We start from the raw sequence: 25,887 nt of genomic DNA on the forward strand, positions 1-25,887 counted from the left end.
CAAAGGTACATACATCAGTGTATGCCCATCCATTTAGTCTTCAAGACATCGATCATAAACTACATATATAATGTTGATAAATGCCTCCTTGTGGTATAGAATAATATGAAGTCATTATCCATTTTTCTCTGTTACAGTGTTTACCTATTTTACTTACAAATGTAAACTATCACTCAGCTGCTTCCATGATTGTGATAGGACCCTTGCCTGAGTGTGTAGTCAATTCATAGGATGGTGGTTGGGGAGGGGAAAGCCAAGTGACTCCAAGACTGTATAATGCATACTATAGGGGAAAATCTCTTCAGATCTGTCTGTATTGGGGAAAATAACTCAGTAAAGTCAACTGCACTTCTATTTTAACCTTTTAAGGCATTATTTTAATATGAAATTAAATCTAACTCCTCAGCTCTCGCATCCTAGAACTTTTGATAGCACTAGCAGTAGGGTCATATGCAGTAAGTGGTATGGTATCCTAGCAGTCTTGTTCTCTTTTTTTGCTGGAGCGAGGCAATGGTGTTGCCATTTCCCACTTGCTACTTTATAAAGAGCCCTCAGATCAGGGCAGTCATGTCTATTAAATGTAGAGAGGAAGATAAGCTAGGAACTACCTTGGATGCATCTTCCGTTTAGGAGAGGTAGGGAGGAAGAAATGGAAAACTTGTCAGGGTAGCTACTAATATCAACTCCTTTAAGGATGTATGCAGTTCATCATTCAGATCTTAGATAAAGGCCAGGAACAATGTTGTGTGTGCTTCAGTAAGTAGAACAGCAACAGGTTAAAAGTGTTTATGACAGATTCTGATGACCTGTATGTGCTTCAGTACAAAACACAAACTACAGTTCCATCAGCTGAAGGAGAACAAACATCTGATTCCCTTGAAATACTTACTTTCACTGAGAATTTAAAAAAAAATAGCAGCATGGTGTGGGTGGGGAGTATATAAATTCCTAGATTCCCTAGAGAGTTTTAGATTCTCACAACTCTCTAACTTCAGGGAATAATAGTTAAATTGGTTTCTGACATACCGATTAGTTCATTTATTAACAGAAAGTTGCTTTTGTAACTTTTGCTGCAAAACTTGTTCACATGGGTGGCACATGAACCTCTCCCTTCGGGGAGGCTAGCCCCCTGGCCCTGCCCCTTCCGCCTGAGGCCCTGCCCTACCGTGCCCCTTCCATCCCCCTCTCACCCGCTGGAGTCCCGAGCTGCATCCCCACCATAGCTGGAGGGGCCCTGGCCGAACCACCCTGAGCACCGGCCCACCTTTCCAGGGTCAGCAGACAGCCCCGGGCCAGCAGAGAGCCCACGCTGGCCTCCCAGAGCACTAGCCTGCCCAAACTGGGCTGGGCAGTTGGCTGGCTGAGCCCTGGGCCACCACCCTGAGCTGAGCTTCAAGGGAGAGGGAGAACGAGCGCGGGCCCTCAGGGTGGAGTGTGGACGGGGCCACTGCCTGGGTTTGGTTAGACTTTGCCTCCCCTGGCCTAGTATTCCAACTGCCCATGTTTGTTCAATAGGTATAACAGAACTATAGTCTAATATCTCATAGTTCAGTTGTACAACAAGGAAAAAGCACTACAGTAAGAAGCCATTTCTCACTGACAGAGATGCTAAAATAACTCTTGCAGCAAGTCTGATGTTGCATTGGAGTGGCCAGTATTACAAAATTGTAAAAGTCACCTATAGGTGGTGAAAGGATAAATGATTGACCATTTGAGCATCAGATAATTTTCTGAGATAACTGGAAATCTTAGCAAAGATATTAAAAACTAATTACGAAGAGACTGGAGAAATTAGGATTATTTCTATCCATCTAACCAGAATAACTGATCCTGCTGGTGTTATATTCTGAGTTGCAGATTATTCCCATTTTAGATTTTAACATGACTTTCTGAAAAGTATAAAAATCACACACAATGTTGAAAGTTAAATGACTATTGATTATGCAACATTATTATTTTCTCTTACATAAAACTACAACCATTTATAGCAGTGGTCCCCAATGCGGTGCCCGCCGGGGCATTTATGTGTGCCTGCCTAGTGCCCAGCAGGTGAGAGAAGCCGCAGCCTCGCACCTGATGGGGACAGAGAACTCAGACTGTGGGCACGGTGTTCTCTGTTTCTGGCAGGTGCAGGGCCTGCCTAGTGCCCAGCAGGGGAGAGAAGCTACGGCCCTGCGCCTGCTGGGGACAGAGAACTCCGGGGCTGCAGGCTGCGGGCGCCGGTGTTCTTGGTCCCTGGCAGGCATGGGGCCGCGGCTTCTCTCCGACTTCAACCGCGGCCCCGCGCCTGCCTGGGACCAAGAACACCGGCGCCCGCTTGGCAAAAACAAAAAACAAAAAAAAACCCACCACCAATCCACTCTGGGACTGAGTCAGAGTCGGAGGGAAACAGTGGGAAAGTTCTGAGTCACTCAAATGCAGGGAGGGAGGGCCAGAGCCCAACTGTTTTTTTGTTTTTGTTTTTTTTTCCTGCCTCTGCAGCTTGGGACAGGGGTCACTTGCAAGTTTAAACTAGTGTAAATGGTGGATTTTCTGCAACTTGAAGTCTTTAAACCATGACTTCAGTAACTCAGCCAGAGGTTATGGGTCTAATACAGGAGTCTGTGGGTGAGGTTCTTTTCACCTGCAATGTTCAGGAAGTCAGAATAGATTATCATGATGGCCACTTCTGACCTTAAAGTCTGAGTCATTCTGGTTACAGTGGAGGTAGAGGCCTGTCCCTTGGAAAGAGTGATCATGGGAGAGACTGGGGTAGAGATCACAGGTACAGATTTCTCCTAAACCCATGACAGATTATTTTCATCTCTCATTTACTAGTCCAGCCCCCTTTGAAAGTTGTTTTCATTTGATGACTATTTGCCTTATGTGAAATGAGTTTGTTGGTTTTATTGCAAAGAATATAGAAGTGGGTTGACAAAGAGTAACTGATAGAATAAGAAGAGTTTTCCCGTTAATTTATAGAACATACTTATTTAAGTATTGTGTGTTCCCCTCTCCCCTGTGGTTAGTACTTAGTGTTTTTAAAATGAGGGCATCCTCCACAAAATATTAATTTAATCAAACTATACATAATTGTTTGGCTTCTTGACTAGCCTTCTAGTTTCCGAGCTTTTCAAGTGCACTTGAGTCATGTTTTCAAGCTTTTCTCTGCAACCAAGAAGGCTAGAAACTTTTCTTTTAAGGAAAGCTGAGAAGATAATCATGTAGGAAGATGACTGCATGAGCTGAGGCTCCAAGTGAAATGGCAAATATCGTGGGACTTACAATAAAACTGAGAGTTGGCAACAATGAAATAAGTGAACAAACAGTGCTGTTCTGAGTCAGCATTATTTGTGCATAAAGCGGCATGAGAGCTACAAAGTGTTTCTGAAATGATGCCTACATGTTTAGAAATCAAAATCCAGTAAATACTTTTAATGTAGTTTGTAATGTACACTTAGGTTTTAATGTGGGATATAAGCGATTTGTGTTTCCAAGAACAGGCTCAGAATTTTATAAGCTTCTGGTTAATCAGTATGTCTCAGGTTGTTCACTGTGTGATGGGCAAAGTGGTCAGACCTGGAGCATCCAGTTTGCAGAACTTTATTAACTGAGGAATAGGCGATTCATGAAGATCAGCAGGTGTCTGGCCATGTCATGTGTTTTGCAGGGTCCAAAACCCATGTATTCTAATCTCACTTTTATCATCTGCCAATTCTAACAGTAGTTTCAATAGGTAGTTGATTGAAGGCCTCTTTAAAAATAACATATGGGATATATTCTGTAAGTCCCCCACAGGCAAAACTCACATTAAAATCGATGGCAGTTTTGCCTGAGAATGGGCAGCAACAATTTACCCTTAAAGAATAAAAGCAAGTGAAATTGCAGAAGGAAATAAATATCAGTGGTTCACAATAATGTTTTTGTATCTAATAAAAATGTTCATTTAGTGCTTAAAAAAACCCTGATGCACAGATATATTTAGAATTGCTCCGGTGTCTGGTTCAGTCTATTTAATGTACTATTGAAGGGGAGCTGGTGGATAAGTAAGAAAACAGAAAGGTGGCTGTGTCTTTGTTATTATTGGAGAAATGCCTATTGTGCTGCTCATAAAGTGAGTATTATTGGTGGAGGAGGTAGTTATACATTAGAGAGCTCAGTAGCCTGAAGACCTGGTATAGAACTGTCATTAAAATGAATGCTGAATGAGGCTCATTCAACTTAGCTCACTGAAGATGATGATTGATTTTTACAGTCTGGCTAATAGAACATTTTTCTACAGACCTTGATGCAATTACGTTACCATTACAATTTAAAAAATAAATAAATAAATCCAGAATTATGTTTTAATAGAATATTTGAGTCTCTTTGTTATTGATCAAGATTCAATTACATCTAATTTTAAATCTCAGTGTTGAAAATTACACCTTTTTTTTTCTTTAGAAGGAAAAATGCTCTTCTTCCCCACCCACCCCACAGCTGGCTGATCTCAAAAGGATGCTGAGTTCTTATGCATGGGGCAGGTATTTCTGAGTAAAAATGCCTGTATTTTAAACTTACTCACATAATTCATCAGTTGGAAATGCATCATCAAGAAAAGAACTAGCATAGTGTCTTTAATTGCAAATGAGATTAGAAGTCTGAAGTGTGTAATAATGTTTGTATGCAGAATATGGTATGACTTATTATTTTTAAATAAGACAAACATATTTAACAGAACTGACCATAGTTTCCTTTTAATTGTTTTTTTCTGAGAAGCAGTTTTTTTAAAATGCTGCAGCACAGGTTGGTGCACCCAGTGGGAAGTTGTAGGAGCCCAATATAAATGATTACAAAAAAGCTTGTAACTGGAGGTGGTTGGGAACAGTTTGTAATTGCTGAGACATCAACATCAAAACTTTTCGCGGAAACTTATCATGTTTGGCAAAACTTGTGTTGGGAAAGATTTCTCTGGTCCAGGATGTTATTTTGGATGAGGTGCCCAGAAGGAAGGGGGTAGGGAGGAAGAGGGAGAGAGCTCCTCTTCCACATCTCAGAATACATTGGTGGTTAGATCACTAACCTCGGGTGAGGAAGAACTGCGTTCAAGTCCCTGCTTCAAATATGAGAGGACTTAAAACCAGATCTCTCAGATGTGTGTCCTAAATACCAGGCTGTTCTGGGATGTGGATATCTTTCTGCTTTTTTGTTGAAAGGTCTTGGTTTTGTCATGGTGCAGAACTGGAGGAAAAATCCCAAATCTGGAAAACATTTATGGCATGAGAAAACCATTTCCTGTCCAGCTCTACTTGTAAGTTCAATTCTGGAGGTGGGTGCAGGGGTGGGGGCATCCTTTAAAAAACCCACAGTGCATTACAGGCATATGTTTGAGAAATTTGTCACCCCAAAGTCAGAACACAGGGTTAAGGCTGAATGATCAATCCTAGTAGTGTTCTCTGGTGTATACAGTATGACTGATATACTGCTTCATATACAATACTATGAATATATATGTGTGCCTACTAGAAGGGTATCATATATCTTATTAGGGTTCCAGTCATAGGCTCTATATTTCTTTATTCACATTAAACAGATCTAATCTGTGTTAGCTGACAAAAAAAATAATAAAGAGGTACGAGGAGCAAGTGAACTGGTCTTTAACATGACCCTTAATGAGATTTCACTTGTCCCTAAGAGAATACTGAGAGATGGTTCTGGGTTTTGCTTCAGAGACTACCTCTAGACAACAAAAAGATTTATAAATTAGAGTTTTATGGATTAGCACTTTGTCATTGTTAGGAAAGTAGTTGTTTGCTAAAGCCAAGTCCAAATGCAAAATCTATTGGAAATGTCACTTAGACCTAAATCACCTGTGTGATGCATTTCACATGGTGTAAGGGCAGAATACATATTGATGGCCATCAGGGACATCACCCACGTCTGTGTTCCAAATCCTTGTCTAGTGGAAGAGTAGAGGACACATGGGGTCACTATTAACTGAGATTATCAACATCTCCTCTGAAGAGAAAATCTGCCATTTGCCCTAAATTAGCAATAGCTTTGACCAGTACTAAACAAACAAATTGTTTAACTCCATAGATGTTGTATTCTGCTGCCTGGTATAATTTTCTAATCAAGTTAATTAAGAAGCTACCAAAAAAGTGTTCTAGTGTCCCTGGTCACTTGCTGGGATTCTGGATCCCTAGAGTCAGATTTCAGACTACAACAGGACACACAGAAAGATAAGGTAAGGACATCTATAGTCCTCCTGCTGGACCTCTGTGGTATTTTAACACTGATCACCAGATATTCCTGGCTCACCTTCAAGATGCTTCAGGGGTGGAAGAGGTGTCTGGGGACACATGCTGAAATGGCTCAGATCCTTCCTCTCCGACCAAGCCCAGAGAGTTGTTCTAGACAACTGTTCAGTCACCTCAGCTGTGAAGTCCCACAAGGCTCATCTCTCTACCCCATACACATCTCTTTCTAAAAGATATATTTTCTAGGAATTGTGTTGGGGAAGTTCCCTAGCCTGTCTTACACAGGTGAGACAGTATAGACTGAAGCTCCAGTACTATGCAGGAGACGCCTAGCTAGGGTGACCAGATGTCCCATTTTTAAAGAGACAGTCCAATTTTTTGGGACTTTTTCTTATATAGGCGCCTATTACCCCCCACCCCCCTGTCCCGTGTTTTCACTGTTGCGATCTGGTAACCCTACACCTAGCTGTATGTTTTTCCTTTAGATCAAATATAAACAGCACCATCTCCCACCTTTCCACCTTCTTAGGCAAAATCTGGGTGAAGAGCAGCAGGCCAAAAGTTAATCCCAAGTAAGACTGTGGTGATGCTGGTAGGCAACACTCTACATTGCTTCCTGCTAATATCCTTGGACATCAAAGGCACTAGTCCTCAAATAACTAAGCTGGTCCACAATTTTGGGGTCCTTTTGGACTTTGTGCTGTTGGATGCCCAAATGACTATTTTGGCAAAAAACACCTACTTATGTCTGCAACTGGCTGGTAGATCATGCCCTGTTCTGTCCACAGTGATCCACTGATTCATGGCCTCTAAGCTTCATTATAGCAACTCCTTTCTAGGAAGGAAGCCACACACTTAGAAAAAGCTCCAACTGGCAGCACAGGTGATCGTGAACTCATCACTTCAATGCATTGTTCTCTGCACTGACTCACTAGTGAATGGAGTGTCCTGTTCAGGGGCATTGGAACAATTGGTATAGCAGGGATGCTGAGAGACATTGAACCAAACTGTCAACCCTGTATATGATGGAAACCACTTCAAGCCCGGGGGGGCGGCAACAGCACCTGTAGTTCCAGCACCAGCTCTACCTACCCTCAACCACTATATTCCATGAGAACAATGAAAACATCAATCAGTATGGAGAAACCTGTGAGTCCTGGGGACAGAACTCACTCGGGATGGACCTGGATTATGGAACTCATTCCTCAAAAAACTGGGAATCACAGTAGAATGAGCCACTTTCACAACTAAATCCAAAACTCATTTATTTGTTGTAGCTTTCATGTTATGTGCTGCATAAACTGACACGTTCACATTCTGACACAAATTTAAAAAAGCAAGTAAAAGATAAAACAAAAAAAAAGGCCCTGCAAAAATCCCTGTTTAGCGATCAAGCTGCTACAACTAAAGCCTGGGAAGAAAAATTATTCTTTTTATTTTTTAACTACTTGGGAGGTGGTCAGATGCTATGGTGATAAAGGGAAAGGGTTGATGTTGGTTGATGCTTTGTGCCATGTAGAAGAAATATGGTGTAAGTGAAGTAACACATATAGCAGTGCATAAGATCGCTAAAGGACCCTTAATGAGCTATACATTTGCGAGAAAAAGACTAGTGATCTTTGCTCTAAGTATTTGGGTCTGTTCCCAGCTGCAAAGTCTCTTTCAAGACTGGCTACATATGTATTTATACATTACACTTTGAAGGTATTTTAAATTACAAAAAGGTCATCCATTTAAAAAGTAATTAAAAAAGTGAAGAAACTGCATTCAATATTCATAAAATCTAATATGACTGAGAATAATTATTTTTAAAAGTCAAATGTATGTCTTTTTTTAAAATGACCTATTAGTCACACTTACAAAAAAAACTTTCATAATGGGTTCCTGAAAGTGGAACTATATTTGTCCAACACATTCCTGCCAAATGTATAAGTTGGGCATCACCTAGTGGTTCGAGATAGTGGATGGAGGAAAGATGCTATGTTCTTCTTCTAGCATTTGCAGTGCTTGCCAAGCCACCTGCCAGCAGCTTCAGCAGCAGAATGAAGGGCCCCAAGGCCACCATGAAATCTGATTAGATGACACTCTGTACATGTGCCACTGACAGATGGAGACAACACTGACAAAGTGGGTTGTCGTGCATCCCCATGTTGGCTGCGCATATTCCTTGGCCAGTTTGGAATCAGTTTAGCACAGGTCAAAGGTAGCGTGGCACGTCAAATCCTGGTGGTTGAATGGTTGGATCTGCGAGTTGGAAACCATTCCAAACATCTTTAGTCAACCACTCATCGTTTCATAGGGTTGATGCAGTTAAGACCACAAGGGACGCCTCGAAATAAGTCGTGCTCTGTGGTGATTGAAAATGTCCATAGTGCAGGACCTGGATTGGCATGTAGCTTTTCCACCAGTCTGGTTGGAAACTCTTTGTGACGAATGTGTAGGGGGAGCTATGTTGCTCAATACTGATAGCAATGGAATAGGGGTGGGGTGCAGGGTGCCTGTGATGATGAGCATAGTTGAGTTCAATGAAATGTCAACCAATTTAATGTGAGATAAACACCACCACATGGGCTAATGTGCTTGTAGGTCATGTGAGCTCATCTTTGTGGCTATCATTCACTGCTGAGATGAGTGTTCACCACTCGTTCCCTGACAAAGCTTCAGATATTTTGGACTCTGTTCTCTCTGTCTGCTCTCTGTAGAAGCTTTCACTGGGCACATTAGCAGGTGTTTGCAATGTTATATGATCCTGAGAACTGCTGATATGCTTTTTACCTTTGTAAGGGTCCAGTCCTGGAAGGTTCTGAGCAATATGAGCTGATTGCATGAAATGCTGATGCGCTCAATTTTAAGTGCATGGGTTGTCCCATTGTGATCAGCCCTAATACAGCCTCCCTGAACAATATGCAAACAAGTTGTAAATAGTGAATGCGGGGTGATGTATCCTAGAGCCATGATATCTGATTCATACATAGATATCTATCTATTTATAACAGTTTATATAGGGTGGGCAGTGGTGGTGATAATGGAGAGTTTGATTTATGACCTGTCTGCTTAGCATAAATATAAGGTAATACACTTCATAGTGTGTATTCAGTTTTTGCAATTCACTGCCACAGGAGTTTGAGTCAAATGCTGCAGCTGGAGTTTTAAAAGGTTTGGATAATTTTACATCTGAAATTATACAAGTTTAGGTAAGGGTAACAAAATCTTAAATATTTGAGTCCTAAGAATAATGTTTTCACCCAAGACTACTTTGCATGATTGGCTAGGGTTCATCATTATTCCTTAAATTATTTTTATTACTATTTAAGCTTTTAGCTTCTGATGATGATGGGATGCTACTCTTGTTAGGGAAATAGTCAGATTGCCGATGGAAAACTCTATGATTTGTAAATTCCCAGTAGGAAGTAGCAGAAGCAGGATAAGTAAGCCAGCCCAGACTTTTCTCAGCAAGTAGCCTTTGGAATAAAGAGAAACGTCCTGCTTCTCTTTGTTCTCCGCTATATATCTGCTGAAGGCTGATGCCAGTTTTAGATGTTTTTAATGGGAACCAATGTCACTTCTGCTCCCACTGAGAACAGCTGATAGGTGGCTTCAGAGCTGCTACTGCTGATGAGAAGTGAGGGATGCTGCTGTGCAGTAGCACAGCTGCAACAGCACTATTAGTTATTAGCAGGCATGTGGGGTGGGAGTGCAGAGCTGAGCCAAACCAGGGGTCTGATTCTGATCTTGCACAGGTGTAAATCAAGAATGTCACGATAGTCAATAAGATTACACTAATCTAAAACTGGTGCAAATGGAGCAGGCTTCAGATTCCTCTCTATCGCTTGGCCTAGCTATCTCTCTGATAATATCATATGCATTCATGACAAAGTTTGATATCTGAATTTCCTAAGATAAATATTGAGGGATGATTTATATCCAGCAAAAATTGGGGGGCGCAAAGCCATTAAATATCTGGGAGAGGGTTCTGTCAGACTTTTGAAGTGATTAATTTTTGTTTTAATATTATTTAAAGGATCATTCCGATTTTAAAATTAGATATTTCATTATTTGTATGTATTTAAAATGTTTGGTTAGTAGAAAGATAAAGTATGCAAGTAATATTTGAGCAGTGGGGGATATGTGAAAAATTAATTTAGTGAGGCGATAATCCTTGTTTGTGTGTATTTTTGTCCCTTGTCCATTTGTAATACAAAATCAGTCCCATGCCCCCAATCAAACTGGACTTCATAGACAATGCTATCTGATACTCTAGTTTATTCTATTTGGATTTTTTAAAAAATGAATGACCTCACATTGTAAAGGAAATTCTTGCCAGGGTACTGAAATTATGCTAGAGTCTATAACAAGTAAAACTACTCACAAAGAAAAACAGAACTACAAAGAAAATTTGCATTTTAATTAAAAATGATCTAAACACTCACTGTTTTTAGCTCCCAGCCATTCACAAAGTGAGCTCAGTGGGAGTTCCTTTCTCATAGGTATCAGTTCCCATTCCTTAACTAAAACTGAATATTCTGCCATTTTTTAATCTTTTGAGTTTTTCATGATCCAGTAATTTATAAGAGCTAACTTTTTCCAGTGTCTGAAAGATTTTACTTCTGGTACTCATTTGTTTCATGAACATGGATCAGTTACTTGGCCTTTCTGCATCACTTTCCCCATCTGTGAAATGGAAACTATAGAGTTTATCACACAAGGATGTTTGCTTGGTGAGTTAGCTGGCTAATATTTGTAAGGCCCAGTGAAAAAGAAAAGCTCTAGAATATGTAATCATTTTCTGGGGATTTCCTTGCTTTGAAGAGAGATCCTTAATCACCTTTTGGAATAAGATCTCCAGACTGATTTGAATGTCGTCTGACTAATATTGAGCAGCCTTATTTAGGCTTTGCTCTTGCAAAAGATAGTAAAGTTAAGCAGATGCATCAATATTTGCAAGATCAAGGTTTTAGGGACCTATGCTTCTCTATGGCCTTACCTTCCCTACAGAAAAAAAAAAGTGGTGTTCATATCCTGAGGTCATTCGACTTGCTAACTTGTGTGAAAATGACAAAGTGCCTTGTTCTCATTAGGATTTTCTCTTGAGTTAAGAACACTTTTTTTCCATAGTGAAGACTAGGTCCCTGTGGATTACTCATATCATGGAATTGGGAAAGCTCTTCATCCTTTCAGTGGAACAGAGATGATCTTCAGGGAAAGTGGCTGAGGATTTAACCCATAAACCTTGCAGTGACACTTGTATTATGGTATTGCCTAGAGGTCTGGTCCCATGGTGCAAGACCCTGTAGACATATTCTCCAGTGGCCAGGACAGCCACCAAGGAGGCCCTGGAGCCTGTGTTTGTAGCTCCTGGTGTCTCTTATTATCTTACTGGATGATGATGCATTATCTCTATCAATACATGAACTGTCCACAGCATTCCGGATGTTCTCAAGAAAGTGGATAAAATCCTGACCCCACTGAAGTCAGTGGCCAAAACTCCCCTTAACTTCCGTGGGAGTAGGATTTCACACAGTCTGTCCTCCTTTGTTTTGTTTGCATGCTTGGTGTTCTTTCTGAAGGACTTACTCTCAAATGTAGTTTTGTCATATGACCATGGTGAAAATGGTAGAGCTGCGACTTTAAACATGTTGCCAGCCATTTTCTGTTGGAAATTTTATTGTTGGGTATCACTTGCAATAGGTGTAACTGTTTGGCATTCTTGAGAGTCACTTGTCTTCTGTCACCATGTGGTAAGGGTGTGCCACATAGGAGTACAAGCAAGAGAATTAAGTTTATTTTTTTGCCCTCTGTCAATGGCATGGATTAAGGTTACAAAATTTTGTATGCCTGTCACAAACCAAGCATCAGTATTCTGTGTTCACTTCTTGGTACTTGTAAGAATGTATATCTGGGCTCTCAAGCTGGGAGTACTGTAATTGTTGTTCAGCTATGAACATCAACCCAGATGTTTGTATGATGACCATGCTATCAAATTCTGAAAAAAAAAAGAAAAAAACACGTATTCCAATTATTATTGGGAACAAAAGTTATTTTTAATTAGTCATAAGCATGCCTCTGTGGATTCAAGTGCAGTGTAGGCAGTTGTAGGGGCTATAATACTAATCTAGTCAGTAACAATGTGATAAACCTATGGGGTCACATTACTGAAAATGTGCTTTCTTGTCTGATAAAAAGCAGGTGCTAATGTGAAGCCAATTAAAAAGACCAGCAATCTTAGTCAGAGGACATGAACAAACAGCAGTTCCCATCTTGTTGCATTCCACCAAAAGCTGTCCTTTTTTTTTTTCTCTTAAGAAAATATATTTGTAATTACAATGAGTAATGATTAAAAATTACTTTATTCCAACATGGATAATGTTTCCTTTTACAGCCAACAATATTTTGCATAAATGCATGGTTGTCACCGCTTGCAGTTTTCAGTTATTGTCAACATCAGGTAAAATGTGAATATTAAATAATGTTTATAATAAAGAAAATTGTGTGTATACAGTAGACATGATTGAGTGATTCAGTGGTTTCAGTGGTGAGATTTTTTTTTAAAGTCCCCAAATCCATGGTTACGTGCCCAAATAAGGCCTGATTTTTCAAAAGTGCTGAGCACTCATTATCTCTCATTGAAATCTCTGGGATGTGTTGGGTGCCCAGCATTCTTGAAAATCAGGTCAGTTATTCAAGGCATCTAGTAATCTCGGAGATTTTTGGAAACATAGGTGCTTATAATTAAATCTCACCCAAGACAGTGGCTTGCTTCAGGAACTTTGGCAAATTGCTAACTTCAAAGTTTGACTGCCTAAAGATGGGCATCTCAATCCTTATGTAGGCCCCCAGGGCCTGAGCCAAAGCCCAGTGAAGTCAATAGGAGTATTTCTACTGATTTCTATGGGCTTTGGATCAGCCTCTTCATAAGTGGCCTGATTTCCAAAGTTGATGGGTACTCTCAGCTCCCACTGTGCTCTGGGTTCTTCATCTTTTAAAAAGTAGATACTACCTTATCTAAAGCAAAAATGTGAGGGCCTCTGAAAAAAAATAAAACAATATTTAAGTTACATAGTGTATCACATAATGGGAAAACAGTTCACAAAACCTCAGAACAATAAATTATTATTTTTGTGTCATCCTAGAGAAACTATGGCATTGCTCTTCAAATGCTTATACTGGAGAATGAGATAAGCACAGAAGATATGGTTAAAGAGAACCTTATAGGTCTAATAAAAGGAGAGGAGTAACTGTAAGGAGAAGATGACTTAATGACCTTAGTCACATGCAAAGGAGGAATGACGGATTACTGAGGAGGTTGCTTCATTAGGAACCAGAAGGCAGGATGAGATAGAGACAGAAACAAGTGTAACTATTCTGACAGGTGGACTCGGCAGGAACTGGGTTCAATATTGAGGGATTCCTTTTTAACAATACAAAACAGATCCAGCTCGAGCCTCCATCCAGTAACCTAGGAAACGTACACACCACTCCTTGGGTGCCTCTAAGACACAGTACTGCCCCTTTCACAATCACTGAGTCTGTGTGTAGAAAAGAACATTTAATAAAAAAGGGAAAGAAACTTGGCATTAACTTGGGAAAATGCCATAAGCATGATTCATAAACATAAGACCAAGAGAGAAACACTCACCCTAGTTTTGCATCAGGCTTTCACCTTGTGGTGAGAAAGTCCAACCAACAAAAGTTCCGTTAATGTGCCTCTTCCCCGCTGCCCCCTTACTCCACTCTCAGTTGTTTGCTTCGCTGGCCACATGCTTTGCTGTCAGTCACTTGCTTCACCGATACCTCTGGGATGTCTTAAGGTTCCACCATTTAACACAGCTTTCAGTAATTTCAGCGCTCAGGTGTAATGCTGGTTACCTGTGATTTCAGCTCTTGATACACAGAAAAAATTCTCAACTGAGTCTTAATCAGCTCTGTCATTGCACAATGAAGTGAGGAAGGTTCAAATGGTGTCTAGGTCGCTTAGGAAGAGCCCAAACCACTGTAGACAAATGTCTGTCTCCACCCTCTCTCATTTACACTGGTCTTTGGCAGCCCTGCCCCTTGCCTAGCAAGTGCAGTTCAGGTGAGGCGAGTCCCTCAATCAGGGCATACCAAGCACTGTTCTGCTACCCTTGATTCACACAACCAGGATAACAACCCGTTATTATTCCTGAAATAACAAAGTGACTTGAAATCTGACACCAGCCAAAAGTGATCATTTTGGCAAAGTAGCTCCATCATGCTGCACACCTATGCATCATGGGTATATTTGTGCAAACCAAGGTCCGTTCCCCCAGCTCATCACAAGATGTCAAGGGAGAGCTCATTCAGACCCTGTTTACACAAGATGGGTAGGATTCATTAGCACAGATTTGAGAAACTGCAATGTGAATGTAGATCTGAAGTCTCCAAAGCATCACAGAAGATACTGAAGAGTCTGTTAGCAGCATGTGATAGCCTTGTACTATGTACAATCAAACCTCACAATAACACACCCCGCCATAACGCAAAATGGCATATAACGCGATCACAGGTTGGGTTCCCTTTAAGGTATAATACAGTACGGTACTGTACCAATGGTCCCCAACACCATGGCAGGGGAGAGAAGCTGCAGCCCCGCACCTGCCGGGGACAGAGAACTCCGATTAAATTATCCTTATGTATCAAAGTCCAAGTAAATAGATTTTGCATTAGTCTGTGGCGTGGAGCTCTGAGCATGGATGTATTTCACCCTTAGAAGATTATATCTATATATGCTATTTTTAAGTTATGGCTTTGCTGATTTTTTAAATGGGTCCCTTGCAAAAGGTTATATTAATTTACCATCTGGCAGAAACTAGCAGTGAGTAGAAGGAAAACAAAGTATTTTGTGATGGATGAAGGAAAAAAATTAAAGATCTGTATCTCCATTATTCTCTTTTAAATGTATTAGTTAATCTGAAACACAAAGAAAATGATATATTATTATTCAAGTCCTGACAGCAACAATAACTATTAATAATGATTCATGCCTCTCTCTCTCTCTCTCAGCGTGTATGAAGGTTCAGATGCTTATGGGCATGACCTGTATATTATAATACAGTCAAAGTTGGTGTTCCCTTGATAACCCATACTACTTGGCACTGGTGGCCTAGTCATGAGAGGTGGGTAATCAATGAAAGTCATGGGTGAATTGCCTCTCAGAAACAGGCCCAAAATAAGATATTAATGTCACTACATGAACTTGACTAATGAGATTTTTTGGTATCTCAAAATGTTTTTTTTAATATCATTTTGAAAAAAAAATCTGGGTTCTTTTAAAATGCTCGGTTTCCTCTGTGCTGCTCAGCTAACTCAGAGGCAGCAGAGTCTGACTCTGAACCCTTAGCTGGGAATATCCCATCATGGAGGCATCCTTGGCACCCTCAGGAGCTGATTCCATTGCCTCTACACCACCTTCCCTGAGGTTCCCAGTGCACAGTGTGGGGCAGGGCATAAAGGAGTGGGCAGAGAGATGAGCCGGAGTACCAAGTTCTGCAGCAATTTCCAGTTTAATCATATTCTCCAGGAGACCATAACCATCTGGTGCAGATTAGAACAACCTCCAGCCTGCCTGGGCCAGGTAGCTGTCTCCCCCTTCTCCTGTACCTCCTTGCTTTGCTGAGTCCAGCATAAGAGGGATGCAAACAAAGAATCTAGGCCATCTTTTTAAAAGTATAAGATATCCAAAAGTCTGTATTACTGAAACTTCTTCATTATAGAAGACCCTTATCTGCAGAACAGCATTAATTTGTTGCTATGCTTGACATGCTTACACAATCAGCCAGCTTGCTGTCAGTTTCAGTGGCTCTGTTGGTGGACTGCTTCTTCAGGTAGCTAGTCTGCAGAAATTGCAAAACTAAGACCACAAAAAAGTGGTGTGGTCTGGGAGTGGTTGTGTGGGGTTTTTTTTGTTAAAATGACAGGAACTGGGTACAGCCCCTGAAAACAAGAATATTCCTAGTGCTTTTACAGTAAATACAGTAAATTGTATATTATCCAAATAAGTTGTCTTAAAGAACAGTGTCTGAAACTGGTAAGAACACAAAATGTTAGGGTCAGGAAGGAGTTATAGCAAACATCAGAGGAAAATGCTAAACAAATCCAGAATAAATTTGTTGTAGTTGCCAAGAAGTGGCTAATTTTGTTTAGTTCTAGAAACTGCAACATAATGAGATCAGAGACCAAGAATATTAGAGATTATTGCCCCAAAAGGAAGAAGTGAATAAAATACATACCAAGGGTATAGCATGCGGGGGAGGGCATTATGAATAAGCCATTGGCATTGCCTATACACTGGTTCTCTGCAGTAAAAAAGACAAAGTCTTGGGGTGTATTTATAGAGATGTGGACTGTAAATCAGCAGGAGTTAATACTAGTATTATGCTATTATGTTCTGAATTCTGACAATAGTGTAGGAAGGCCATTGATTTTAACTTTTCAGGGTATGTGGTGTTAAAAAGATTAAGCAAAATTCAGCCTGTCACCTATTTCATGGACTCATCACCCCCATGTCTCTGCATTTTCACTGTAGATATTATTAAATGGTACATATTTTTTGCCTTTCTTTTACAATTTATAGTAGAAGTTTGTTTCATGCTCTGATGAGCTTTTGTACAAATAAGTTCTACCAAAACTGGTATTCTTGTTCTCTCCAACAGCAGTCATCTGTTTATGACCTAGATTTTCTCTTATTTTTAAGTTACTTCATCAAACAACTTTTGCCATCAACTATTGCCTTCTGGCTTGGGATCTTTTGTACTTCTATTGCATACTTTAGAACTTAGAAGTAGAAAATTGAATAATGGTTAAAATCTATCAAGTCCCCTTTGTAATGCTATGAAAGGACACAGTACTTTCTGTGGACAGTAGTTATTCAAAGCAGTTGTTTCTTTTCAGAATAGCTCTACATGTGCTAGCTTACAATTTTCACTGATACTATGTTTTGAGGGAATGTCTTAGAATACAAGTCTAATTTAGGTTTCTTAAAGAGTATCTTGTCTGAGGTCCAAAGCAAAGTTAACAGTGCATTGTTAAAGATACAAAAAGAGGATATATACCATATAAAGAGCTCAGAGAGATGCAAAGATTTCATTCTACACATAATCATTCTCAGTGTATATCACAAGTGTATTTTTTCACATACGTATTCTGTGTATGCACAGATCTAATAGTGTGGTAAAAAAGTTTTATGAAGTCATGAGTGAGTTATGCATGTAACTGTGGAAATAAAGCTGTTATACCACACCACACTATCTTAGTGGCATATGCCCCATATTTTACAGAAAACTAATTTACACATTTTTTCATAACCATTCACTTGTAAAGCCAACTGTTTCAGTATGAGTCCAGTTGTACAGATCTCTGTACACATTATATATTTCTAAAATGCATTATTTAGACTTACAAAATAGTATTTTAATCTCTGACATCAATGGACCTATCAAAGCTAGAATAAAGTCAGTTATCCCATTGAGAATTTGCCCTTTCCAGTAGTGTTAAACTAATATTCCTAAACATTATCCACCCAGCTCTTTATACCATGGCCATCACAGTAGTTTTAAACACCTACTGTGTAGCAACAAAGGATTAATTGTTACCCATCTTGTATCTCACACCAGTGTAACTTTTATGTGGGGAATTATTTCTCTGGAACATTTTTGTTTTTCTTTTAAATAGTAGCTCTGGATGCTGCTGAGAGAATTGGATGTTAGAAGTGATACAGGCAGAAAATAAAATTTTGGCAGAGTTTAAGTGAGGCGTCCTTAGGCGCATGATATATTTATCACATGGATATTCCTACAACACATGCACTGATATCAAGTATAATAGGAAGTGGTGTTGCCTAGTGCATAAACCACTGGACTTAGACCCAGAAGGCTTGGTTCCCATTTCCAGCTGTGCTCCTTGCATGCTTGGGTGACTGTGGGCAAGTTACTTCCCTTCTGTACCTGTTTTCTCCCATCTGCAAAATGAAGATTATGATTTCCTTTGTAAAGCACTTTGAAATCTACTGATGAAAAGTGCTATATAAGAGCTAGGTATGATTAATAATAATGTATTTGGAAATGAGCCATGTATCTATGAATATTTCTAGTATGTGATGAATTCTTGCTATAGATTATCCTTAAAAGATAGGCTGGGACATCTTAAAAATATTTGTGGATAAGACAAGTTATAAATCATGAGGTTATGTAGGTCATTCCAAAACGAAGGTCAGTGAAATCTTTATACTCAATATTTAGTTAAGCAACACTTACTCTGTCATGCTCTCCGTCTGACAATTTATTTCTACAACCCAGTTGTTAATTGCATTTATTTTGCAAATTTGTCCACCTACTTTGTCTTCTTTTTACTAATCTCTCTTTGCCAGGGTGAAATTTATTCTGAATAACTCATCAGCTTTCAAAAAAAAGATAGGAAAAAAAAGAAATACATCACAAAAATGTTTCCTTTCCTGTCTATCATGAAGATTCTCCTTAAAATTCAGGCAATATGTAGTCCTTGATTGATGTATTTCAAATCCAGAACTAGAAACATCTGCCTTATCTCTACATACATTGTGGGGTCAAATTCTGGCTCCATTAGAATCGATAGCAAAACTCCCACTGATTCAGTAAGGCGAAATTTCAACCCTGGGATTCCCCATTTATAAAAAATATAAAGCATATATTTTTAGCCCGTCAGGTCATGATATTTTTGTCTTGCTCCATGACTGGAACTCCTTTGTGCTAGGTACCATACAAAAAGTCCCTGCCTCTAAGAGCTTACAATCCAAGTATAAACCAGATAGATACCAGATGGCCTTTCAAAATCGTCACACTCTGAAGTATAGGAAAACTATTTAAAATCATTAGGGTTTTATTTTAAAACTTTATTTTGAATTTAGGGGCTTGGGGATTCGTCTCTACTGTAAAAAATCAATGTGGCTTTATGGACAGAGGGATACAACATTTGTAGCAATTAAAAATGCTATTTTAAAAAAATAACTTCTCTAAGAAGTGGCATAAGAAAAATATATGATGGTATGTCATGATATACACATTTCATTTGGCATTAGTTTGGGATAACCTGTGTAAGTCGCTTCTTGCTCATAAAATATTTAAAAAGGTATTCTCAAAGAACATATCGCTGCCTTAGCTTTGTAGCAATGCTATGTGGCAAGAGTTCTCCATGGTATTAAGAATACTGATAGTCAAAGTGATGCTTTTATGACCGAATACATCAATGCAATTATTGTTACAGAGCTGCTGGAATCCTAGCCAAAACTCCTTGTATTCATTACAATGCTTCCTAGCACCATCCATTTCAGTGATTTCATTTAACATAACCAGTGAATTATCATAAAAAAACGCTGCTTGCTCTGCTCCTTGTTTCCTTTGTTTCTTCATTTAATAGTGTATCATCTTTTCTTTACATGATGCTTTCAATGTGGAAGTAAAAAAGAAAAATCATATGCAAAGGTCACATTCTGATAAATTCACCTGTCCTTAAAATTATTTCATGAACAACATTTTACCTGCAGAGTATAGTATAGTACTATTAATAGAAGAAAACTGGCCCTTTTGTTTTCCTGTCAAGAGCGAAGTTATTTGCTCTATATTTAATTTAGTTACCATTGTAGTTTCTCCCATACAAATTGACTACAATTACACCACAAAAGTGTATTGATCCTACACATATTGTACATAGTTTATCACAAAACTTGATTCCAGCTTATAATATGGCTAAAATTAATTGACTAGAGCATTGGCTTTCCACCTTTCCAGACTACTGTACCCCTTTCAGGAGTCTGATTTGTCTTGGGTACCCCAAGTTTCACCTCTATTAAAAACTATTTGCTTGCAAAATCAGACGTAAAAATATACACAGGACACTATTACTGAAAAATTGTTTACTTTCGCATTTTTACTATACAATTATAAAATCAATTGGAATATAAATACTGTACTTACATTTCAGTGTATAGTATATAGAGCAGTATAAACAAGTCATTGTCTATGTGAAATTTTAGTTTGTACTGACTTAACTAGTGCTTTTTATGGTTCCTGTTGTAAAACTAGGCAAATATCTAGATGCGATGTACCCTCTGGAAGACAACCCCTGGTTGACAATCACTGGACTAAAGGACACTAGTTCAGTTAAAGCAAAAGTAGGAAAGAGTGCAGCTCACAGATTTAGGTTCACAAATGTTGGTGTATTGGGGAACAGGGATTAGAGGGTTCAGAATCTGGTTCTGGATCAAAATTTTATCACTATTTAACTGGGTGAACTAAAACTTTGGATCTTGGCACCCCTGGACTCTTGGGTATTTGACATTTAGAAACAGACTTGAATTTTCCAGCTCATCCCATCTTTGTCTAATGTAAAAGACACTTGTTGGAAAACTTAGCAAGTCTGTTCTAACTACCATAGGTCATAGGGACACTGAAGACCAGAGATTATGATCCATTAACTCTTGTATTCATGGACCATGGAGGAATGTAAAGAGGAGTTGGAGGCCAGTATCCCCACCACTCCTGTGCCTGCCAATTACCCCCACCCCTAGTAGTGGATGAACACTTTTTTCTGACAGGAACACGAGAACAGGCCCTCAGAACAGGGATATCCCCAGTTTATGCGTAAACATGTTTAATTTCTTATGTACCTTCCAGAACTTGTGTTTAAGTCCCTGTAAAAGCTGGTCTCAGATACCTAAAGCAGTGTAAGAAATGGACTCCCCTCCTCTCCCTTAAATTTTTGTGCTATTGTCAGCTATTCCAAAGAAACACATAAGCCTCAATTTCGGGTCTTGTCAGATAAAAATCAGCTGTTAACATTGTTAATCCATTGTAAAAGTAAAGAGATATGTGCAATTTAATTATATGATTAACTGTCAAAGCAACATTTCTTTCCCTTTAAGATGAATGTATTAAAATGTTAGCAGAACCTCTGAGCATAGACAGCTGCTCCCTGAAGTCCAAGTATGGAACTATGCCATATGCATCTCTTGTATTTCCTCATGCCCTGCCGCTGCCTCCCATTTAAAGGTAGAAGACTGAATGAAAGAGCAACAGTGTACTCTGGACAAACTGGAGAAACGGTCTGAAGTAAATAGGATAAAATTCAATAAGGACAAATGCAAAGTATTCCACTTAGGAAGGAACAATCAGTTGCACACACAAGCAAAATGGGAAATGACTGTCTAGGAAGGAGTACTGTGGACAGGGATCTGGGGGGTCATAGTGGACCATGGCTATGTTAGCTAATTATAAGGAATAGCCCTAATGACTATTTATATACCTTTCTAATATGTTTTTAAAGGTTGAATATGGGCCATGTAGCCTGCTAGCTGCTTAATTCTTTCTGGTTCGGTGTCACAGAGGTTTAAATGAAAAATGCAGTTTTATGTGAAGAAAAGTAGTCTTGTTTTCTTTCATTTCTGTGAGTACAAAAATGAGACATTCCAACAATCTTTTATAGACTTAAAAATTCATAAAGCTACCCTTTGGCCACACACCTTGGGTTGTGATCTTGTCAAATCTCAGAAGCTCAATACGGTAAAGTTAGGTTTGGACAATTCTTGTGTGACAGCCATCTAAGGAGAGAAATGTTGATAGAATCATTAATATAAATAGTAAGGGAGAAGTGTATTCAGAATTGCGGAAGGAGGTTCTGCAGTAGGTATAATTTCTGGTGCACAAAAATGTGTATTTCATGGACTGCTTTATGAGATCTGATGAGATCACCACTCATTGTGGTGTGGCTAAAGGATAATGACTTTTATTTTATTTTTGTATTCATTGAAGTAATAGGAACCAAACTCAATTGTCTGACAGAACACTGCAGACTCTTTCTGTTTAACCACACAGAAAAAGGTCCAATATGCCAAGGGTTAAATTCACCCATAGATAGCACCAACAGTTGTCCAGTGCAGTTCATAAACTGGGATGTATGGGCTCTGCACCTGGTTATTGCAGCCCCATTGGTGGGGCTTTGTAGAATGAAACCTGTCCTCTTTTTGTCAGCAGTGGAAATGCTGCTGGCCCTCTCTCATCCCAAGCACTGTACAGTACGCTGGGCACTTTCTGATGTGGTGAGACGCAATTTGCAACTCCCCATTTCAGTCGGAGGCATATTGAACAAAATGCCATGTAAAAATTTTAATGGCAGCTGCTTACACCACAGGTATTTTCCAACAAACATTATCTAGCAGCTAGATAGCTGTGCAAATAACAGATGTTTTTGTTTCCCTGGCAGTTCCAAAAATAGAAGAGAAAAATCTCAGTCCAGGTCAAACGAAAATCAAACACTGTCAGAATTTTTTGGCCAATCAAAAAGATGGGTAAGTTCCACTTTGGGGTCAAATGAAACATTTAGTTCAACCCAAAATAAAACATTTGATTTGGGGACATTTTAAACTTTGTTTTTATTTAACATAAAAAAAAGAAAAAGGAAATAAATAACTAGATATACAAAACAGTAGTGGTGGCAGCAGACCCTTTATACTCAGAATGCCAATGGTTAGAGGACTTGTCTGGATGCAGGAGACCAAGTTTGAATCCCTGCTTTAATGGTTGGACTTGAACGCAGCTATTTGCCCCTCCCTCACTCCAGGTGGGTGTCCTAACCACTGGGCTATAGTCCTTCACTTTTATGCTCTCTCTCCAGCCCAATGCATGTTGAAGTACTTTACACAAAGTGGAAGAGCTTCACCAGGAGAAAGTGAGAGAAACACACTCCAGAACAGCCCTGTGATTAGGGCAGGGGTCGGCAACCTTTCAGAAGTGGTGTGCTGAGTCTTCAATTATTCACTCTAATTTAAGGTTTTGAGTGGCAGTAATACATTTTAATGTTTTTAAAAGGTCTCTTTCTATAAGTCTATAATATATAACTAAAGTATTGTTGTATGTAAAGTAAATAAGGCTTTTAAAATATTTAAGAAGCTTCATTTAAAATTAAATTAAAATGCAGAGCCCCCCGGACTGGGGGCCAGGACCTGGGCAGTGTGAGTGCCACTGAAAATCAGCTTGTGTGCCGACTTCAACACCCGTGCCATAGGTTGCCTATCCCTGGATTAGGGCTCTCACCTGGAAGTGGGGGAGACCTTAGTTCAAGTCCCTTCCAGATTCAGGAGTCAAACCTGGTACTTCCACACACCAGATGAGTGGGGTAACCACTAGGTTATGGGTACATGAGGAGACACTGTCACCCCCTCAGTTCTGCAAATGATGCTTAAATCCTCTTGTGCATCTAGCCTGAAAAACTGAATGTTTCATTTCAAAATTATCACAATGAAGCATTTCCAATTATTATTTTTCTTTTATTCATTTCAATAGACACATTTGTGAAATGTTTCATTTGACCTCAATATATATTTTTGGCAAAAAAGTCTTCTACTGAAAAATTTCTTCCAGCTCCAGTGATCATTCACAAGATTTTGATTTGAAATACTAATTAGAGCAGGTATCGGCAACCTTTAGCACACGGCCCACCAAGGTAGGCACCCTGGCAGGCCGGACCGGTTTGTTTACCTGCCACGTCCGCAGGTTCGGCTGATCGTGGCTCCCATTGGCCGTGGTTTGCCACTCCAGGCCAATGGGGGCTGCGGGAAACGGCGTGAGCCGAGGGATGTGCTGAATTAGAGTCCCTGAATTAGAGTCCCTGAATTAGAGTCAATTCAATGGCTTCTAAAACAAAATCGGTTAGCCATAGTCATAATGATGACTATTGTCTTTCAAAACTTTAACTTCCCCATCTGCTAGGTTACTGCTTGTACAGAATGTTGCTACTATACTCTGATACAAGCACAGAAATACCACTACATCAGAATTAGGAAGGATAGCAAAATACTTCTATAGGGTCTTATAACAGCACCTAGGTACTTATACAATAATTAATAAAAACACAGAGCCAGAGCACTAAATTCACAAACAGTCCTTAATTTCACAAAAATTTACTTTGAAATGGCTATTTATAATATTTATCAAACTTTTTTTCTGTTTGCCAATTTGTTCATAAATCAGATTTCATATTTACAAATTTGTTGTATCCTCAATTAAAAATATACAGATGCCACATTGAAGAAATTTCAGCGTGTGGATTACTTAACCACATGTATTCACTAGTCACTATTCCTCACCACTCACATATCACGTTACACTCATTCAGACAGAGAACAGAACTATGGCTAAGTGCTAGAAAATAATGATAAAATTCTGGCCCTGCTGTGGTCATTGGCAAAGCTCCCATTGACTTCAGTGAAGCTAAGATTTCACTCCAAGTCTTTGAGCCTTGGATTTTATCAGGATGTGAGGACAATTTTTAAAGGCATTCAACGTAGCACACTTTGCTAGGTACGGTAAAGTGTTGTTCCTCTTTTATTTTTGGTAACAAAGCTCTTACCCACTTGAATGCATGATTGCTTGAAATCAAATACAATAAAACAATACACTTCTTTCTGTTTGTCATCCAAGGTAACTTTAAATATAACCTTGCTGTCATTCTTGTTTTCTTGTTTTCTTTTTCCATGTTTACTTGAATTTACATTCAATAGATTTTAAAGGTTCCGGGAGCTATGTGCAAGCCAAAAGAGAGGGTTTTAGGAGGCTTGCATAAACTTTGATTAGCATGTTGATTGCTTGCTTAAAAAAATTGTATTGCCACGGAAATTCAGATTGCATCATTAGTTGCTTTCAGATTACAAAATATCCTTAGCAGACCTATAACATACTGAAAACATTAAACTCACAATAAAAGATACAATTTATATTGGTGAAAACACTAAGTAATTTTTATGAGAAATCTATAAGTGACTGAAAATAGGGGTTGGGATTGAAGAACTACCTCAACCTTAAACATCACTAATAAATAGGCTGATCAGATGTCCCAACTTTATAGGACCATCCCAATATTTGGGGCTTTGTCTTATATAGATGCCTGTTTACCACCCCCTCCCACCCACCTGTGTCCTGATTTTTCACACTTGCTATCTGGTTACCCTACTAATAAATCTCCATAACAAGGCAAATAGTTTAACAATTGATATTGTACCTTGATGATTCATACCAAAACCTTTATCCGGTTTTCTTCTTCTGTAGAACTATGTAGCTGAAAACAAACAAAAGAGTTGTGACTCCCCTCAGGTTCCTGTAGTTTCTGTTTGCTTCACAATAAAAAAAAACAAGGCAGAGATGCTCAACGTTGCATTCTGAGGAAATGTCATATATTCTAGATTATTTTTAAAGTTGTGATTGAGTTTAATATTTATGGATTTGAGAGATTAATAAATAGTACTATCTTGAACTGGACTATACAAAATTGCCAACACTCCTGTTACTACCGTCCTGAGCTTCTTTGAACAGAAACTATTTGCAGGCTGGGGTTTTTATGATCTATCGCAATGGGGCTAGCAGGACACCATCAAATTCACTTTAACGTCTTATAATTTAAAACAAGATATCTGGAGGTAGACTTAGTGTCCTAACCCCGGGATTCTCAAAGCATGATCTATAGGGAGCCAGCAGAGCATGTAGCTCTGTCTACAGTTCCTTAAGTCCAGCTGCTTCTACAGAAGCCCTGGCTCTACACTGCATGTCAGAGCAGCACACAAAGTAAAAGAGACAGCCTAGGTGCCTCCACTAGAGGCTATGTGTACGAGGAGGAGAGCAAAGGGGAACCA

The 25,887-nt window shown here is 39.3% G+C and overlaps 1 protein-coding gene across 7 annotated transcripts in view; it reads left to right on the plus strand.

The window, feature by feature from the left end:
* GPC6 (glypican 6) overlaps positions 1–25,887 on the plus strand; it is a 1,136,844-nt gene that overhangs the window by 218,296 nt on the left and 892,661 nt on the right. The window contains exon 2 of one of the 7 annotated variants that reach the window (XM_039518919.1): positions 4,423–4,502. The exons of the other annotated variants lie outside the window; for them this stretch is intronic. Coding sequence (XP_039374853.1) covers positions 4,490–4,502 — 13 coding nt within the window. The 5' untranslated portion in view covers positions 4,423–4,489. The remainder of the gene's footprint in view (positions 1–4,422; positions 4,503–25,887) is intronic. 7 annotated transcript variants of the gene reach the window in all.

This window comes from Mauremys reevesii, linkage group 1 (assembly GCF_016161935.1).
Source record: "Mauremys reevesii isolate NIE-2019 linkage group 1, ASM1616193v1, whole genome shotgun sequence".
In the NCBI taxonomy this organism is placed as follows: domain Eukaryota; kingdom Metazoa; phylum Chordata; order Testudines; family Geoemydidae; genus Mauremys; species Mauremys reevesii.